This window comes from Nicotiana tabacum, chromosome 5 (assembly GCF_000715075.1).
Source record: "Nicotiana tabacum cultivar K326 chromosome 5, ASM71507v2, whole genome shotgun sequence".
In the NCBI taxonomy this organism is placed as follows: Eukaryota; Viridiplantae; Streptophyta; class Magnoliopsida; order Solanales; family Solanaceae; genus Nicotiana; species Nicotiana tabacum.
This window is the reverse complement of record NC_134084.1, coordinates 165553158-165574182: the sequence shown is the minus strand read 5'-3', so window position 1 is coordinate 165574182 and position 21025 is coordinate 165553158. Positions and strand designations below refer to the sequence as shown.

The 21025-nt window shown below is 36.5% G+C and overlaps 1 protein-coding gene and 1 pseudogene across 1 annotated transcript; both read left to right on the top strand.

Annotated features, from left to right (window-relative positions):
* The first annotated feature begins 4254 nt into the window (after positions 1 to 4254).
* LOC107760249 (putative ADP-ribosylation factor GTPase-activating protein AGD14) lies at positions 4255 to 12390 on the top strand. The gene is made up of 13 exons (XM_016578268.2): positions 4255 to 4616; positions 5912 to 5973; positions 6716 to 6803; positions 6902 to 6963; positions 7058 to 7154; positions 7303 to 7710; positions 8630 to 9520; positions 9674 to 9799; positions 9874 to 9987; positions 10095 to 10181; positions 10959 to 11094; positions 11174 to 11216; positions 12091 to 12390. Exons 1-13 carry the CDS (start codon positions 4521 to 4523, stop codon positions 12143 to 12145), a joined length of 2265 nt encoding a protein of 754 aa, XP_016433754.2. The 5' UTR covers positions 4255 to 4520; the 3' UTR covers positions 12146 to 12390.
* A 3020-nt stretch (positions 12391 to 15410) lies between these two features.
* Positions 15411 to 19680, top strand: LOC107760251 (uncharacterized; annotated as a pseudogene).
* The last annotated feature ends 1345 nt before the right edge of the window (positions 19681 to 21025 follow it).

Sequence of the window (21025 nt, the reverse complement as noted above, 5' to 3'; positions counted from 1 at the left end):
TGAGAGAGAGATAACCCAGATATGGAGAGATTCCGGCTTAGAAGCCATGGATCTAGCCAGAAAAAGAAAGATCATACTCGGACACCCATGGACGGCTTGAGAATGGCGTAAAAACCATGGGAGGTGAGTGAACCATCTTCTAGTTCCCTTGAGGGCCTCAAGGTAGCAAGGATCCGCCATGTGAGGGGCCCTGGAGGCTAGGGGTGGTGGTGGAACCACCATTGATACCGGCGAGCCAACGACCGGCGAATAGGAGCCATGGTTGTGTAGAGAGATTGAGAGAGAATGAGAAAGTGTAACGGCAGAGTGAAGAGAGGAAATAAGAGGATGAGAATGAGGGTTTGGGGGGTAGTCTTAAGGTTAATTATGGTATGGGGGATCCGGACCGTTGATTAGAATTGATCAACGGTCCAGATTGGACCAGGGATTGGGTCGGGTAGGATTTAGGTTTGGGCCTAAGGTATTGGGCTGTTTTAATTAGGTTTGGGGCTGGTTTGATTTAGGCTAGAATTGAAATGCAATAGGCTATTAGTTAAATACCCAATTAAATTAAATAAAACAATTTATAAATATAGTTGATAATCGTACCAAATGAATTTCATGCATAGAAAATAGTTAAAAAATGATTACTTAGTATTTAAAAATATAAATGCTTAATTTCTGGTCAAAAAATAGTATAAAATCATATGATTGGGCTATAATTGCAAAGTTATTGCAATTATAGCCAAAAGATGCCAATTTGGCTAATTATGAGATAATTTGGTTTAAATAGGACCATAAATAATAAATTAAATCAAGAGATACTTTTGAAATCATTTGTAATGCCATTTTGTAATTATTTATTGGGAATAAAATGTTAGATAAATTAACAAAAATATAGGAAACTTATAGAAAAATTCGAATTCCTGTTAATGCATGATTTTGCAGGTATATATGCAATTTTAAAATATTTTGGGGAAAATTGAGTATCAACAATGGTGTTATTTCATTGATTAGGCTTGATATTTATGGAAATTGGTGGGTAAATATTGAAGAAACTAGAGCTTGAGATTGAAGACCTTTGATTAAGGATTTGAGGGGTCATTTATGGTCGGATTTTGGTACTTTTGATATGGATGAACTCGTGGGAGGATAAGGAGTTTATTGATATAATTTTTATCAGATTTCGAGACGTGGGACCAGGGATCGGGTTTGGTAAATTTCGGGATTTGTATTGTAATTTGATTATTTTCACGTGGGCTACATTCCCTTGGCATATTTTGATGTCATGATTCTGATTTTGGATAGATTCGACCTGAGTTGAGGTCGAGGCGAGAGGCAAAGGCATCACGGGCCAGAGTTTGGACTGGATAGAGGTAAGTAATGATTGTAAATGCTGTTCTGAGGGTATGAAATCCCGAATTTCACATCGTTGTGCTATTTTGAGGTGACGTGCACGCTAGATGACGAGCGTGAGATCGTGCACCATTGGGGATTGTGACTTAGTTCGTCCCGTATGACTGTTTAACTGCGTATTTGATTGAAAACTATTTGCTATCATCATGTTTTGGGCTAAATGTCATATTTGGGCCTCGTGCTAACTGTTTGGACCCTTAGGGGATTTTACTACTATTTCTCACTATTTTGACTTCGTATTGGTACTCAGTCATGCTATATTCTACTGTCCATCTTTACTCTTTTTTATATTTAAATGATATTTTGGGCTGGGCATCATGTTTTACTGTTGTCCGTGTGGCTTGTGAGATTCTGACTGAGTAAGGCCGAGGGCCTGTGCTGTTAGGATACTATGGGATCGGGCTGCGCATCGCAATAGTATTATACTGACTCATGATTATGAGGCCGAAGGCCTGAGTTGTTACGCCACAAGGTGGCTTGATAGGAGGTTGAGAGCCTGTTTGATTATGCCACGAGATGACCTGTTATTGCGCTTGGGCCGTAAGGGGCCCCTCCCGGAGTCTGTACACCCTAGTGAGCGCGGGTACCCAGTATGAGATGTGTTCTAGCCCGAGGGGCTAATGTTGTTCCATGTTATTGCCTGAGGGGCCGATACGAGTAATTGTGAGATAGCCCGAGGGGCTAGTTCTGTTGGTATTTTACCCGAAAGGCTGATTTATGTTTTCTATCTTTTCTCCCTGTTTTCATTCACTCGTTGAACTGCGAAAAGATGTTTAAAAAGGTTTTTACTGAACTAAGGTGTTTCTACGAGATTTTACTGTCTTATTGCATTAATATGATTTTATTCTACCTCGTCGTAGCATTTTATTGTGTTTTACGTGTTTTCTTATCACTCAGCTGCCTTTGCTTTTATTACTTACTGAGTTGACGTACTAACATTACTCCCTGCACCCTATATGCAGATCTAAGAGTCTCTGGTCATGCTAGCGAGGGCTGATTGCTTCCAATAGGCTGTTCAGAGTTCACTAGGTAGTTGCTCGGCGTTCGCAGCTCAGTGCTTCTCCCTCCTATCCTTATTTTCCTTTGTACTAGCTCTGTAATAGACTGTGTAGTCCTTTTTCATACTCTTAGACGGATGTTTAGATGCTCATGACTGGTGACACCCCGATATCGGGCTGTGTTGTTTTCCACAATTGTTCTATTTCACTCTTTATTTTGGGATTATAACATATTAATGACTTAAATTGAATAATTATAACTGTTTAATTGATATTGGGAGTTTGTGTCAGCTGACCTTATTTCACGATAGGCGCCATCATGACCGGGTCCGATTTAGGGTCGTGACAATAATATAATGTATGTATTTTATTTATGGATAAGTGATAGAAGATATCAAACTATATTCTAATGAGATGAGATTTTCGTCAAAATCATTAGAGAAATTATTGAAATGTTTCCAGCTTCACTTGTCTGCATCTTAACATTGCTACTGTTTGACCAAAAAAGTATGAGATCTTTTTTGTTAAACTAATTAAATAAAAAGATATAGGGTAAATCCTAGTTAAGAATAATTAATTCTAGATTTGAGATGAATAATATGAATAGAAAAACATAACTGAGTATAAATGCTGACAGTGATTATGGCCAGAATTAATAACATGAAGAAAGATGCATTAAGTAACATTAAATGACAATAAAATGTAAATAAAGAAAAATAGTCGCCCAATCTTGAGTGAGAAGGATACTCATTCATTTGATAAAGATGAATGATAGACAAATACAAAATCTTAGGACCCTTGTTGGGTATGATGGAGGTATGAGATCACATATCCTCTAATCTTTAGAGAGATGTCTTTTTTCTCTTTTCTAGAGAGAGAGAGAGTCCCCCTTTTGGGAAGTCATCTCTTCCTATTTATAAGGGGTATCCCTAGAAAATCCTTAAAAAGTACAATTAGAGGAAATATCCAGTAGAATATTCTCTTTGAGGGTTCCAAAGCAAACTAGTTGTTACATCTATCATCACTGCCCGACCTCGGCCTTATTGATCTCTGCTCGACCTCAGCCTTATTGATCTCTACCCGACCTCGACCTTATTGATCACTGCCCGACCTAGGTCTTATTGATCTTTGTCCGACCTCGACCATATTGATCTCTGCCCGACCTCGGCCCTATTGATCTCTGCCCGACCTCAGCCTTATTGATCTCTGTCTGAACTCGGCCTTATTGATCTCTGCCCGACCTCGGCCTTATTGATCACTGCCCGATCTCGATCAATTGTCTCCGCATATCGAATTTCTCTGATTTGATTTTGACTCATACAACTACATGTTCATTGCACTGGCTGAAGCAGTTTTCTTTCTTCTTTTGTTTCCAAAATCCAGACAATATGCTTTTCTACAAAAAAGATTTTAATGAAAGAACAGTTAGGGTGTACATTTGCTTAGAAATATTGCTTATTTTATACTCTCCCATCTGTTTGCTTTCTTTTTTTTTTCTTTTAAAAAAATATAGTTGATCAGGATTGGAAACGCGTGAGACTATATTCCTTCATGATCAGGGGATTTAAGGCATTAATAATGAATTAGGAGTATTTTAAGGTGGAATGTATATAATTTATAAGTAATCCTTATTTGAGGCGGTTAATATACAAAATTAGAATAATTTTGATAAATAAGTTTCAAATATTGTATAAGAACCCATATATATATATATATATATATATAACATATATTATTTCTTGTATATTTTGTTGACGAATGTAATTATTTTTTGCCAATCCGCGAGGTGTGTAAGCTTTCTAAAAATTATAATTATTTGACGAATGTTTTATTTATACATACATCGTAAATATTCTGATAGGATAAAGTTAATTACTCTAAAAACTAATACATACTAATGATTGGAATTTGAAATAAGAGTGCAAAAAGAACGTCAAGTTGAAATCTGAAGGAGAGAGAGAAAGGAAGAGAGAGAGAGAGAGCGAGCTGATTCGAGCCTCTCTCTTCATTCCTCGTTCACAAAATTCAAAAAAAATCCTAAAACCCTAGGTGTTTTCTTGTCAATTTTCCCCAAATTGTTTTGCACTTTGTTGTCGATTTTGGGGGGATTCTGGCAAGATACAAGCGATGAGTAGCAGGAGAGAAGAAGAGAGGAATGAGAAGATAATAAGAGGGCTAATGAAGCTCCCTCCCAATCGCAGATGCATTAACTGCAACAGCTTGGTGCGTTTTATTCTATTCATCTATCAATCATTATTGTAATTTCCAATTTTAATTTTTTTATTTTTTATTTTGGCTTGTTGTGAGTTAAATGTTGTTGTTACACTTACATTATGGTCTTTTTATTTATTTGTTGTGGTTACAGACTTGTATATTCAGACAGGGATAGGGCTGCGAGTTAAAACATCTCTAGGTTAGGGTACCGGTAATTTGTCTGAAAAGATTGGCATGAAATGGATATGAACTGGATAAAAATACAAACTTTTAGTATTGGAATGAAATGGACGCTAATAAGGTAGTGATATTTAAGAGAACCTCCAATTTGAACTTTTAAGTATTGGAAAGAAATAGACGTGGATAGGACTCGTTGCAATTTCGGTGTTGGGATGAAATGTACGTAAATAGGGTAGGATATGTGTGAGATTATTCAGAAGATCAAGTTTCGGTAGGATCAGTGAGATTAAGGAGAACTTCTAGCTTTGAGAACCTCTACTTTGTCTTAAAAGGCAAACTTTTAGTACAGGAATGAACTGGACGTTGATAGGGTAAGGATAAGTGTAAAATTAACAGGACCTTTAGTTTTGACTTTTGAGAACCCTGAATTTCTCATAAAGGATGAATTTTTAGTATTGGAATGAAATGGATCTAACTAGAGTAGAATGTATACAGAGTTCATATAGTCAACCCCAACTAATTTGGGAATGGGTTGTACGATGATTGATATTTTGGATTTGCATGTCGAGATGATTTTGGATGCAGTCTTGCCAATTTTCTATTTTCCTGGTATATATGTACATATGCATCAATGTAGTTTGGCTCTTACAAATTATTCTCTTATTATTTGCTTCATATGTATTTACGTAGTGAAATGAGCTCCTATAACATAAACAGGGAACTGAAACGAATTACTCCTCCGGCCATTTCATTTCTATCTATCTTTTAAAGTTTTGTCACTCATATTAAGAAAACCATTTGATAATATTAGTTATAAGGGGTATTTGACTTAGTTACCCTTATCTCTTTCTTAAGTGAGTACTTAATGTCTATATGCCTTCTTGGAGAAGTATGGGTGGAGTTGAAAAACGTAATGCCTCCTTGGTTTCCGAAACAAATATTTTGCGACAAACTTTTTGGGTAAAGTGACCAGAAAAAAAGAACCGGAGGGAGTAGTTCCCTGAGATGAACAGCAGAAAGCTAATGTCCCGGATCTGGCTATTCTCTGTTCGCTATTTTAGTTAATAGTTTTGGCTCATTTTCATTCTGAATGAATCAATCATTGCATCAATTATGATGTGCAGGGTCCCCAGTATGTGTGCACCAACTTTTGGACCTTTGTCTGCATGACATGCAGCGGAATACAGTAAGTGTGCTCTTATATCTTTTAATTGCAATATGTTTTTGGGAACTTGGTTTGAGCTACGAGACTAACTGCTCTTCCTTGAGTTTGAAACCTTACTAACGAGCCTAGTGGTTGATTTTTTTTTTTTGGGTGGGGGGGGGGGGGGGAAGAGTTCTCGTTCCTCTTTACGTGTATGGACTTTCAGCTTAGTGCAGAAATAAAGTATGGAAATACAAGCTGCTGGGGTCATTCACGAGGGGTTCTTTTGTTCCGAATTTTAAAATTCATTTGCACTTCTAATTGTGGTGCTTACATTCTCTTGGCCAAAACCTGACCTGTTGTGGATGCAGCTAAGTAGCTAATTGTAGCTTCTTCAGGAACCAATCTGTCTGAAATCTGGACTATTTTTCTGAAATTTGGTTTCGCGCTTTGTGACATGAAATTGTATGAAGCTTCATATCTTATCTGAAATTTAGGCTATCAGTTTAATAGGTCATGTCCTCAGTTTGTAGGGTCAATTGACTGCATGCCCCTATCCAGGGAAAAATGTTCATTCCTGTGTTAATTTTTAACTAACATGTGAGCATCCAACAAGATGTTCATCTGAATTTATTGTCTAATCATCGTCCAATAAAACACAGTGGTAAATTAAGTTTTAAGTTCCCCTCGTATCTGATTGTGATGTTTTCTGATGTTACCGAGCTTGAATTCCTGAACATCAGGACATGAAAGTTAAAATGTATTCATCTTATTCATTTTGCAGTCGTGAGTTTACTCACCGTGTGAAGTCAGTTTCCATGTCTAAGTTTACTTCCCAAGAGGTGGAAGCTCTTCAAAAGGGTGGTAATCAGGTACAAATATTCTCTTTACCAATAAAAAAAATCAAGTAAAATAATTGCTGATTCTTTTCAATTTGAAATTAAGATTCTCTCATTCTGTCTTGACTCAGCGTGCGAGAGAGATATATTTAACAAATTGGGACCCTCAAAGACAGTGGCTTCCTAATAACAGGTATAAGATTTGCAGGTTACTGTTAGTAGATTACCAGGTTCCAGGTGAATGTACAAATTCAAGATACAAAATCCTAACTTTCTTTTCTCGTCAGCAATGTTGATAAAGTTAGGGATTTTATAAAGAACGTCTATGTTGAGAAAAGATATGCTGGGGCACAATCCTCTGACAAACCCCCTAGAGATACTCAGGTACTATACCTGGACCAGTATTTTGCCTATGGAGTACTTTAGAGTTCAGACTAAAATGTTTATTGAAACTTCTTGCTATGATTTAGTCATAATAATCAAATTAGTTGTGGGTCCAGACTAATGTGCCTAATATGCATTGAATTGCCAGAACTTGAGAAGCCACGAAGATGAGATGAGAAGAGCAAGTTCTTATCATTCCTATTCTCAAAGTCCACCATATGACTTTCAGTATGAAGAGCGACGTTACGGGAAACATGCTCCAGTGCTCTCTAGAAAGCCTGGATCAGATCGAGGACTTGAAGGAAAGGTGTCAAGTTTCTTGAGTCCTAGTCGTTTAAGTGATCATATGTATGAGGATAGGTTTGCTAATGAAAGATCTAATCTCAGAGCTTCAGATTACTCTGTGTCTAGTGGAGGTGATCCATTCAGGTCTGAAGCACAGTCCCCTAGCTTTCAGAAAGGCATGGGAAGTCCCCTTAGTGACACCTCAAGGGATATTTCCTACGAAGATGTACGGCATGCCAAGAAAGATGCTGGAAGAATGTCACGGGCACAGGTCATGTATATATTACTGATTTACCTCTGTTGAACTTCAAATTACTCGGTTATTCATTGTTGGGTGTATTCGGCGCTGGTTTAGAGGTGTTTGCATTAATCAGAATATACTGTTAAGCAACTCTTTTTCTCCTCTTTCTGGTTGAGTTCCTGGTTATAGGATTGTTATTTGTCAGAATATGCTGTTAAGAATTTATTCTCCTCTTTCTGATTTAGTTCTTGCATAGTTGCATTTATAAATGTGCATGATTACATGGTTTTCCAAGTTAAATATGAAGGACCCCTGGTTGTCAATGAACTACAAATGAAACTTGGCAAAACATGTGGGCAGAATATAGAGAGTTTTAGCATTTCTATCTCAGCATATTATAACTAGATTGATTTTTAAGTAGAAATGGTGCCAGAGGTTACGAGAAAATGGAAAAGAAGCCATTTTGCATAAAAAAGCAAGAAGAATATGTGAGGGCATGACACTCCTCTACTTGTGAGTTGAAAGTGACATTCGTACTGAAGCTTTTAACGAGGTTGGGATAGTAATAGTACCACACATCTTCTGGTATTGCTCTATTCTGTTATGTTATTTATTTTTTCTACAAAACAGCTTTTTGTTCTCGATTGTGATGCATAATGGAAGATAATCATCGAGCATGATATTGGCTCAACAAATTTATTGAAATGAAGGTAGCTTGCTTGGAAACATTCATTTATTAATTGGCATGGAATAACATTTTTCCTAATTGATGGTTTGTGGAAGAAGGGGCATACTGTTAAATTCATGATCAAGGAAACGTTATTTGGATACTATGATCCTGCAATTTGAACTTGGATTTCTTCCTACTTGACTTATAGAAAAGACTCTTTGTCCTTTTTACTGCAGCATTTTCTTGTGAAATTGACATGATGGTATTTGTTAAATCCAGAGAACTGCATCTTCTGGAAGTTTTGAATCGTTTGATAGCAATTCCTTGTCATTCAAGTCAGTAAATTCTGTTGGTTTAGGGGATGCTACTTCAGAATCGAAGCAAACAATTGAGATCCGCTCTAGTAAATTGTCAACTTTCCCCTCTTTGCCACGATCATCGGCACTCGGAAATTCAGATGCCCCGGATCTGTTCAATTCTCCCTCGGTTCCTCAACCCGCTCCTCCTACAGTTTCAACGAAGTCTCAGTTGCCAGTATCATTACCAAATGCCTCCATGGATCTATTTCAGCCATCTGTTTCTACTGGTCAAATTGGTAATTCACATCAACCATCCCGCACTCTGCCACCTTCATCTTTGGACATATTCTCAGAGGTTCCAAACCTGCCGTCAGCTGCAAGTGCTGATGAAAAACCATCATGTGAAGTCACTTCCAAAAATGAAGGATGGGCAACATTTGATATTCCACAGCACGCAGCAACAACAGGCATGGAACAGTTCACCCTGGCACCAACACCTGCTTATGATCATAATTCTTTTGACTTTTTACCCAATAAGACACAGCAGCAATCGGGTGTAACATCCACTAAGAATACCTTGGATGTGGTTCCAGAGAGAAATGATGGATGGGCAACATTTGATATGCCTCAGCACATCGCACTCACTGGTAGTAATAACTTTACCTCCAACAAGATTCAATTGGAGGGTGATTCTCAACCGAATTTGGACCCAACTTTCTCTGTCATGCAATGGCCATCACCGGTAGGATCTGCTCCTCATGGACCATCCGTTAGAGACTCTACTGCTTGTGCACTAAATTTGTCAATGCCTGCTTCATTTCATGGAGGTGTGCAGAATGTTGAAGCAACTCCAAGTGGCAGAAACACTGCCGTAAGTGTAGTATTTTTGAGTTTGGGAAGTGGTATAAAGAATTTCAGTTGAAAATCATCTCTTGCCGACTTCTACCTTCTGCTTAACTTTAACTTTATTTATCTGAAACCCTTTAATTTATGAGGTCAGATAATATTTGATGTCTTTTGTCAGTTGTGGAATGCTTTTGAAGTTTCTACTGACCACTTAGCTCTCAAGAGTGTGCCTAGTAGCAAGGAACAAGTTGTGATGAACCATGATTTAGTTGATGATCAGTATATGGGCTTAAGAGGAGCAGAGGTAACTATTTTCCTAATGTGGTTAATTTATGTTTTTGCTCTTTTCCTCTTCTTTTAAAGACTTCTATTCTGCAGAATGCAGCTGTGGGTCAAACTCAAAGAGCTGTGCTGGATAGTGGATATCCTATTCCTAGTTTGTCATCATATGTCAGTGCCTCATCCTCTGGATTGTCCATTCTTCCTGTAGCGGTCAGTTAATTCACTCCCCTGCCCCGTTCTGTGTGGCCACTCCTTTTAAACATCTGGATATCTGTACATTGTTTCCTGCTTCTTTGACATAAGGTTCTTGTTAACAGACAGGAGTGCATTCACATGCAAGTGAGCAGAAGTCCAACAACCCATTTGATTTTCCTTACGATGCTGACATGGAATGCAGCAATATGGTATATCACATTTTTCATTATATTATTTTCTGAAAATATAGTGAGAGAATTTGATGTTTTGTTTTTGGTCCTTCGAACTTCGTCCATGTTAAGAGAAATCTCCCTTGACAGCACTTCCCTCCAAGAAAAAAGAACTTTTAGGGGTCAATTGCAGCCTTTATTGTACTAAAGGGGGTTTCATACGTTGTTCTATATGATATTTACGCTAGAAATCTAGGCTAAATTTTGGGAGACATTGTAAAGAAAATAGAACTAGTGTCGGGCTTACTCAACCCCAAAATCTAGCTCATGAGGTGAGGATTATCCAAGAACACATAAGGAGACCAATGTGGACTCTTAACACGTCCTCCCTTTACCCCCACAAGTTTAGGGCTGGACATTTGGAGTGTGAGCAACATAATAGCCCAACATTGAGAAACAAACAACAAGGATAATCTGACTCTGATACCATGTAAAGAAAATAGACCTTGAGCCCGATTCAAACCTGAAAATTATCTCATGAGGATTGTCCAAAACCTGTAAGGCAACAATAACCTGTACCGTCAAGCAATGTGATACTCTTAACATACATCAGTGTTTACTGAATCTTGACTTCCTAAAAGTTTATTGCTTTGGTGCATTCTAATGTGAAAGTGACTTATGCCAGCCTCAGTGCTGGGACATGAGCTCATTACAAGCTGATGTGATGCTTTTAACATACATGAGTGTTTACTGAATCTTGACTTCCTAAAAGTTTGTTGCTTTGGTGCATTCTAATGTGAAAGTGACTTATGCCAGCCTCAGTACTGGGACATAAGCTCATTACAAGCTGCATTGCCAAGTGGCGAGATGCCAACTTCTTTTGTTGGTGATGTGACCGAATCTTGGTTCCCGCAGAACCCAGCAACAGCTTATGTTCCTAGTGTACAGCAAGGTACGTGATGTTTACTTTTCCAAAGGATCCTCTCTTTTGACAAATTTTCAGCCTCTCAAAAGACGTATTCTCTCTGTAGGGACATTGTTCGTTTCCTCACAACCAGCTGGCAATACAATATCGTGAGTCATTCTACTTTTGTCCATTTTTGTGTTTTAAACTTCTCCAGAATTATTCTCATGAGATCTTATTTTTAACAGGAATATTAGTTCTCTACTTGCTTAAAGATAACTTAATGCACAAGTTCTCTACTACTATGAAGATGCTTGAGCATGTTTTGACTTTGACAAGCTTTCCACTTCATTTTGATTTGTTCTTATCGCAAGTGGTTGTTTAGGGATTAGCTGACATCTGTTCTCTGGTGGGGATGAGAAAAATACCATTGTTAGTTAGTCTATTTGGCTAATCCTATCAAATACCATTCAAAGAGGCAGCTGTTTTAGATTAAATTTTTTTTAGCTAATCTTTGAGAGCCACTCAATGAGTGGGCTCACACACTGTTATTTTTGCAAGTCTTTAATTTTAAGGCTGGCACGTTAAGCAGAAACTTAGTTGAGCTGCACTTAAATGAGTTGCCAAAGCATCTTCTTTCTCAATGTTGGCATGGAAGGAGTCAAATAGTGCCACAGCAGTCACCCATTATTTAAGACAAGACATCTCTCGGTTGCTTAAAGAAATGAACTCAATTTCTTGGTTTTGTTTCTCAGATGAAGTTTACAAAAAAAAAAAAAAGAAGCCTTGCTGCTTATTCAATGAGTGTGGACTTATTCGTTGTTTTGAAAGATTAAAAAGAGATCCTTATATGAGCAGTCTACATCAAGAATGCTTCAATAGCATTATCTCATTGCCACTAATGCAAGTTCTTGTGATACTGATATGCATATTGGATATAGTTTCAAGCATCTTGAAGTTGTTTGCTTTCTTGTGCTGCAGTTCTGGATGGCACCGGTCCTCGTTTTAAAGATTGAAGTTTTAACTGAATTGTTCCTTGTGCAGGAATGTCTCTACACATGGGCCCGTTGCACCTATTGGTGGAAATCCATTTGCATAAGATTGTATTCATGTATTCAACTAGTTGTGGAGTCAGCTAGGTTATTCTTTCAACTTTTGGTCCTATGTATTTTCATGTTCCGGCCATGTTTATATTGTTCAAAATATGAGATAACTCTGCAGAAAATTACCAAATTTCAAAGGCAGGTTGGCAGTTTCTCTTTCTTGTCGAGCCCTATGGTGTGTTCTGATACTATATATAGTCCTATAGTTGATGTGATTATAACGAAAATTTTGTGTCTGAAATGGTTTGAGAGCATCTTTGTTCGCCACTTTGGTGAAGATGCAGCAAATGACTCTCTATTCTTTCCTTGTCAGCCCCCTCAGTTGTTTATCTTTGGTATTGCTTTAGTTGCTAGCTTTGAGATCAGGCAATGTATTCAGCCAGTGGCTTATTAAGTTAAAAACAAAACATCGACCATCATTTTTTTTTAATTTTCCAAATTTAGCATTAAAAACATTGTTCCATAAGCCAATTAGTTTCCTCATTGTACCTTCAGCGCCACTTAACTACGTAACTTTTATGATGAAAGAAATATTTTAATTCCTAAGCCTCCATCTTCCTTTTACGCTTAATATAGTTTAAACGTTTAGGTAAATCACTATATTTTCGATTTTCGTTTTGGGGTAGGTAACTTCTCTAAGATGCTGAAATATGAAATAACTCATATAACGATGGATTCAAAATGACTAGTTAAGTTTTTCATAACAATAATAACAACACATACCTAGTAATTTCCCACAAGTGGGGTATGGGGAGGGTCAGATGTACGCAACCTTACCCCTACCTTGGAAGGACAGAGAGAGCTGTTTCCGATAGATCCTCAGCTGGAGAACGGATGAAAAAGTAATGGCAACAAGTAAGAATAGCAAGAAGATAAAAATAAGACCGAAGCCAAGAAAACAGTTAAACTTTAGGTAGTAATATCAATCTATGAATAAACGGAAAAGGGCCAAACCTGCCCCTAGACCATTAGAGTTGGTACAATAATACCCTCCGTCCACCTATTTTGCAAAAATTACCCTCACCATTATCTTTTCGGCTCAAGACTGCCCTTACGACTAGCAGCCTTGTTAGATAAAAAAAAAAACTTAATTAATTTCCACGTGTCATCGTCCTATTGGCCTAACTTAAAACTCACCTAAATTTAAATAACGAAAAAGGGTCAAACCTGTCCCTAGACTATTGGAGTTGGTACAATAATACCCCTCCTCCCGTCTCAAAAATCTCTACCCCCTCCACCCCTCCCCCTCCCCTCTAGCGTGTGTGCGTTCATATTCTTCTTCTTCTTCTTCTTCTTCTTCTTCTTCTTCTTCTTCTTCTTCTTCTTCTCATCCTTTTTTTGACCTTGCACTCTATTTGAATAATCACTACAAACACCATTAATGTTTTATTTTCAAACAACCAAAATTTTTAGTCACCAATACTTTACGTCATACAACTTTTACCCGAATATATGAACACTAACAAAGTGTCAATGATAATGGTCATTGAACATTTGCAATATTTTTCGTTGTATATTTCCTGACAACTCCGCATCCAATTTCGATTATACCAGAGTTTTATTTGGTCTCTGCTCGAACCTTGACTTTTTTCTTCTACATTTGCTCACCATAGTCTGAACATCCGATCATGTCCATAAATTAAGCTATTGTACGAGGATGCTCTTCAAGTAATATCAACACCGCTAATTTTAAAAAAGGGACGGTTAAATCAAGAGGAATATTTGAATCGTATGCCTGAGAAAATGAGAGAATACGATTTATTGGAGAATGTGACTGTAATAAACACTTGATTGAGCTAATTGTATGAAACAGTGAAGTGTAGTAAGAAAAATTGATATGAATGGTATTTCTATGAAAAAAATAGGAGTATTGATGTGTACATTTAATAGAGAAAGAAATAGGAAGAGGAAGGTGATTAACTATAAGAGAGAATTTTGTTTGCTTAGGAAAAAAATGGGTGTATGAGAGTTCTAGATGCTGGAATATTTTTGAAAAGAAAGAGGAGAAAGAAACGGAAGAGGGAGAGGAAGAAGGATAGACTAGGAAAAAGTATTTTTGTTTATGGGTCTAAGAATGTGGGTGGTTTATTTTAATTTATGTGAGTTTTAAGTTAGGCCAATTGGACGATGACACGTGGAATTTAAACAAGTTTTTTTTTTACCTAACAGGGCTGTTAGTCATAAGGGCAATCTTGACCCGAAAAGATAACGGTGAGGGTAATTTTTGCAAAATAGGTGGACGGGAGGTATTATTGTACCAACTCCAATAGTCCAGGGGCAGTTTTGACCCTTTTCCGATGAATAAAAGGATATCATACTAACACTAATGCTAGCGAACTAAGTAGGCAAAGAGAAACGTTCGACTACCTATTAGTCTTCTCTCCTAATCTTCAACCTCTATACCCTCCTATCTACCGTCATGTCCTCAGTCAGCTCCAGCTGCGCCATGTCCCGCCTGATCACCTTTCCCCAAAACTTGTTAGGCTACTTCTATCCCTTCCCATTAAGGCTAACCTCTCGCCACTTCTAACTGGAGCTTATATGCTTCTCCTCTTACCATGACATAATTTTGTCAAGAATACATGGTGCCATTATAACTGTTGGGTGTCCCTTTTCAATTTTCAATTTCATGTTCCAGCTTCCCTGTCATTATAACTGTTGAGTTTTGCCTTGTGTCATAACTTTGTGGGATTAGTTTGGTAGAGATACTATTTCACTTTTGCTTTGTATGTTTCTTCTGGATTTCACGTTGTTCCTATTTTCCCTATTTTTCTTATTATTTCTGCGGTGTTACTGATTTTGTCTCCTTTTGTCTTTTTGTCCTCTTGAGTCGAGAGTCTTTCTGAAACAACCTCTCTATTCCTTCGGAGTAAGGGTAAAGTCTGCGTACACACTACTCTCCCCAGACCCACTAGTGAGATTTCAATGGGTCATTGTTGTTGTTGTTTCACAAAGAAAGCTCCTATTGACGGTGACCAAATCATTCAATCCCTTAATTTTTTAAAAAGTATTATGAGTCAAATTTTTTAGTTAATAGTAATTGAGATTATTTTAAGAATAACCGTAGGCAAAGAAAAACAATTTGACTCGTCAACTATAATAGTGCCAAACAATTTGATAGAGAAAATATAAGGAGGTAGATAGAAATAATATACTTATGAACTACTAGTAGGAAATTAGTACGTAGTACTTGCTTGACTATATATAAATATATAAAAAGAAAAGAAAAACTGAATATTACTCAAAAAGTAAAGTTAAGAATCTTGAACGAGATGTCTTATGATCCTTTAGTGAGCGATACTTTGTTTTTTTGTCAACCGTTTGCTCGCGGCAAAACCGGAGCTTTTCCTGATTCAAACATAGGCTTTAGTTTTTCCTCACAATTTCTGCCAAAGCCATAATCCATCTTCTTCTTGCTTATGGGTTTTCTTCTCTCTTTCATATCTCAACGCCATTGCCATTGGTAATGTTTTACTATTATTATCTCTTTCTCCTCTCAGTCAATTTTTAATTTTTATCCAAAAGGGTGATCAGACATTTTGGCATTTTCAATTCTGGTAATGATATTCTTCTTGCTTAATTTATGTTATTGTCCCTCCCTCTCCTTCATTTTTTGATTGTCTACTAGAATTTTATTCAGAATTTTTGACATTTTCTATTTGGGTAATGCTTTTCTACAGTTTTTTGAGATTTCATTTAATGGATAACCATGCCCTTCCATTGGAATTTCAAAGTTTTATTTGTTCATCGAAAATTCTTGAAAGTGGAATAAACTTTGATGATGTTGCAATTTAGGTTAAGCAGTTTTACTCTATATTGGAAGTAATGTCAAATGTTTTTGGCATCTTATCGCAGTTTTACTATTATAGGTATGTGTTTGTGTGTGTATTTGACTTCCTTATGCTATTCTGCTCAATCATACAGCTTTTGACATGCTTTATAGAAGCATGTTTTGTTATCTTTATTTCTTACTATATATTAGTTTTCACATCATGAAAATAGTCCAATCTTGGTGATGTAAAAGCAACATTTTTGAATTCCTTTGTCTAAGAGTTAGAATTTATTTTTTGAATAATCGCTGCTTACTATGCGCTATTGAAGGAAGGATATAAAAGTCTGTGTTCTCTCTTTTTTATTTCTCATGTTCAATTGGTGCATAATCTTCTTTCCCGATTCATTACTTGTACAAAAAGCCTTGGTTCTATTTAACTTCTTACGCAAAGATATAAAAGTATAAGTAAAATGAAATATAACTTTACATTTTCTGTCTGTGATCTTGTCCAGACGATTAGCCTTACATTTCCTAGTGTAGCTTAAGTGGTTATAACTGTTTAGTTCTCTTCTCTTTTGGAAGAACTATATTCTTCAGACCATTGTTCGACTTTTAAATGTTATTATTTCATGAAACTGTGCAGTGCTTTTGTCAATTCGCTTCCGCCTTCTCTACCTTTATCAAGTTATAGTAAATATGTCATCCAAAAAGTTGCAAGGAGCTGAATTGTCTCTATCATCTCCAGAGCAGCAAGCTAAGGTTCCCACTCTATTCCTTTTTCTTTGAGATTCTGACTATCTTTTCACTATGAGTGTTGTCACTTTATGTTACTAGGTGAAATACAATTTTTGCCATGCAGCTTGCAAGATTTTCTTAGTTTTCTGGTTTTAAATCACATTGTTAAAATACTTTTTAACTAGGTAAAACCGCTTCAAGATCAAGATTTCCTTTAGTTCTGTCGCTCTCTAAAAAATGTAAGTTATCTGGTAAACCACGCTGCATAGTGATGAGTACTTCCGTTTCCAGGTAATGACCAAAAGTCACTGATTGCAGTTACAAGTTTGTTAAGAAAGTATCTAGTAGGAATGAAAATGCTCCTTAATCTGAATCATGTGTTTCATCGTCTTTGCCATACTCCTTTTCCATCTAAAAATTTAATAGGCTACGAATAATTTTCACAACCATCCATTTTTACATATGAAATGTATAAAGTTGTTGCTGTAATGATATGGGAATTGGATGGTTTTAATATGTTTCTTCCACATGATATTAAGTTCTAATGCTAATATCAAATTGATCATTAGATGGGAACATAAAGTGTTTATGCAGCTTGATATTTTAAATGTGTACTAATTCATTTTTTTGCTTGATAGATCAATGAGGTTAGAAAACTGATTGGTCCTGCTGTTGACAAGTTTCCAGCAATGTGTTCAGACGCATCAGTTCTAAGGTTTCTCAGGGCACGGAATTGGCATACAAAAAGGGCAGCAAAGATGCTTAAAGAAACCTTGATATGGAGACTTGAATATAAACCAGAGATGATCCGTTGGGTACGGCTCCAGCCCCTCTATTCTTTTTTATTGTCTAGCATTATGGATATAATATGAAATAGAAATTTCTGCTCCTTGATATTTTATACAGAAGAAATTTCAACCTATTGTAGAAGATACTCATTGTTGTATAGACTGTAGATGGTGGCGGAGCCAGGATTTTAACTAAGGGGAGTCAAAATATAAATAAGTAAGCACACAAAGAAATCAAGGGGAGTCGACGTATAGTATGTTATCAAAACTGTATTGCTGTAAAATTAATAAAACGGACACAACTGGAAAAACAAACGGATTTAAAATAATCGGGGAAAGAAAACGGACCGGACCGGGTCGCGGGTCATGGGTTATTCCAGATTGAATTTTCGTTAATTAATTTAATTAATTAAATATTTGAAAAGAATTTTGTCCAAAAAGATTAATCAATCAATCTTTGACCGAAGCCGAGGCCGAGCCAAGCAACGACAACGGCACAAGACTTGCCTTCTTCTTAACTCTTTAAGATCTAAAAGATGAGCTTCTCTATATATACACAAAGATTTTCTTTCCTTCTACCAATGAGGGACAAAGTGCATTAGTAAAGTGAACTCATTCAAAATTTCACTTCCCTCCATTTCTTTTCCACCATTTTCCATTCACACCTCTTTTGTTATTAATAACAAAATCCAACATAGTATATACACATAAAATTAAGAATTTAACTTATTTATACTATGTAATTTTCCGACGAAGGGATGTCAATTGACTCCCCTTGCCAATGAGTGGCTCCGCCGCTGTAGATATACCGCCAATGGGTACGAACTAGTGTGTGTTGAATATTTAGTTGCGATAATCATTGTTCTGTAATATTCATATGTTTGCGTTTTTCTATCAATACCTGTTGTTTCGATTGCTTCAGTTATCTTTTTTTCCTGTTGTTGTTACTATTTGTTGCTACTGCTACCTTTTTTCACCTTCTCTTACCTTCTCTTGAGCCGAGGGTCTATCGGAAAATACCTTAGGGGTAAGGTTTGCGTACACCTATGTTGGGCGGACTCTCCAAAATGATGCCGCACCCGTGTCGGATCCTTCAAAAATGCACTGCTTTTGGAGAGTCCGAGCAACATAGGCGAAATTTTGGAGAGTCCGAGCAACATAGTTTGATATAGTAACTTTTTTTCCTCTGATATCTTCTTATTCTCCTGGCTCTTTCAGAACCCACACTCAGTAGAGAAGCAAATGAGATATTTAGTCTATTGCATGGAGAATGCCATACTGGATCTAAAATCGGGTCAGGAGCGAATGGTTTGGTTAATTGACTTTGAAGGGTGGAACATGTCAAGCATATCAGTAAAGGTGACTCGTGAAACAGCCCTGTACTACAAGATCGTTATCCAGAGAGGCTAGGTCTTGCAATCTTTTATAATCCGCCAAAAGTTTTTGAGTCCTTCTGGATAGTAGGTGCCTCTAACTAATAAGTATTCTCATTTACAGTTTTTGGCTAATAATATATTGCAATACAACTTTCAGTCTTTCACAACTTTCAACAATCCTAATAATGTTTTAGTATGCATCTTGCAGTTGGTAAAACCATTTCTTGAGAAGAGGACATACAAGAAAGTGAGGTTTGTCTATCCAAATGATGTACATACTCAGAAGGTAATGGAAGATCTATTTGATATGGAGAAGCTTGAATCCTCATTTGGGGGGAAATGCACACAAGGTTTTGAATATGTCGCGTACTACAAACGCATGAAAGAGGGAGACAAGAAGATGTCTGAATTTGTTAAATCTGGTGTTCCATTGCCCTCTGACCAATATGTGACTGCTGAGACACGAGAATCCTCAGCGGGAGACAATGGTTTTGACTTGTCCGAGGATGGTTTATCCTCTACTGACGAAACAACATCAAACTTGGAAAGTTCAGATATTGAGACTGAAGATTTGCAGATGAGTTGTAAAGATGAGGTCAAAGTTGATACAAGTGCTGCTAAAGAGATAAAACAAAGCGAGTAGACGCTAGAAGCAGCTATCTGTTCTCTCTCCTTATCATTTACTCTTTCATTATTCTGATAACCTTATTTGGAACTTAACTTGCAAAGTACTGTAACAATATGCAATTATATAATAGCCAACAACTTCCTCATGAAATGTATATTGGTGGTGTATTATTTGAATATGTTCGATAAGTAGTACCAGTAGATTTTGGCACATAGCTTTTGTGCAGATAGATTGATATAAAGATCATCTCTCTGTTTGTTTTTCAAGTTTCTGTTTTTCTTCATTTTCTTTTCTTTCCTATTCTTTCTCAAGTCACTGCCTAAAGTTGTATGCACAAATTTTGACAGACCAAAGTTAACAAGATTTGCTGTTGAAATACAATATTTGCTTTAGCATTCTTATATAACTCTCTAAAATGATCTATTGAAAATCTTTTAAGTATAATGAAATTATATCATTGCCACAAGACTATAAAATTAGTATAGTAACTATACACTACAAAGATATACCAGTCTTTTGTTGCATATCTATAGAGTCTTGAAGCAATGGTAAAGTTGTCTCCGTGTGATTTATATGTTATGAGTTCGAGCTGTGGAATCAGCCACTGACCGGGGGGGGGGTTGCGGTCCTTTCCCCTAACCTATAGGGTAGACTGCCTACATCACACCCCCTTGGGGTACCGCCCTTTTCCAGACCCTGTATAAAAGCGGAATACTTAGTGCACCGGGCTATTTTTTTTTTTTTTTTTTTTTGGGTTGCATTTCCAACTCAGAATGTTCAGATCCTCAAAGCACCATCAAAGAAGTATAAATACTCCTCTCACAAGGGAGGTAATATTTGGTGAAATCCTTGACAGAGATCAGTCAAAAATAGCAACTTTCTCCAAATGTGCTTAGCAAATTCAGATTGGAGAGAATTTACTTTAAACTATATTTAAAGTATTTTTTTTCCATCTTATTGTAAATAACAACAATGTTTGAAAAGTAACTTGTAAATATTTATTAGTGTGTCAAAGCTTCAGTTTCTACTTATCATAGTTTGATATTTAGCTTCTAGGCTGTTTATATTACATACACTACTGTACCAAATCAAATGCCATAATCTAATAAGACCTTTGTTTTTAAATATACACTAAATTTACAAAAGATTTTATTAGATATTACTTAATAGATTAATAAAACCTGCAAGATCTAAGAGAAAGGAATTTATCATCCTTGGTTCTATTGTTCCAAAAATATATATCAATTACTTTTTGAAAGCCAACAAAGGGATTATATGAAGGTTTTAAACACACTTTCCTCAATTTAAAAGGAGTAAATTTTGGTATAGATTATTTATTTTAAATTTTTAGTGCCATATAGGCAAATACCATGTCTAATATAGTTTTGAAAACTACTCTAATTCGATCAATTAAGTGAAATAAATAAATAAATAGTCGAGCAAACTGGCTTTAGATTGACGTGTAATTATTATTGTTATGGTTGTTAAATAAACAAAAAAATAGCTTTGGTGAATATTTGATCTTAAATACATATTCATGAGCTGGTTCAAATATCTTTTAATTGGTGAAGTGTCAC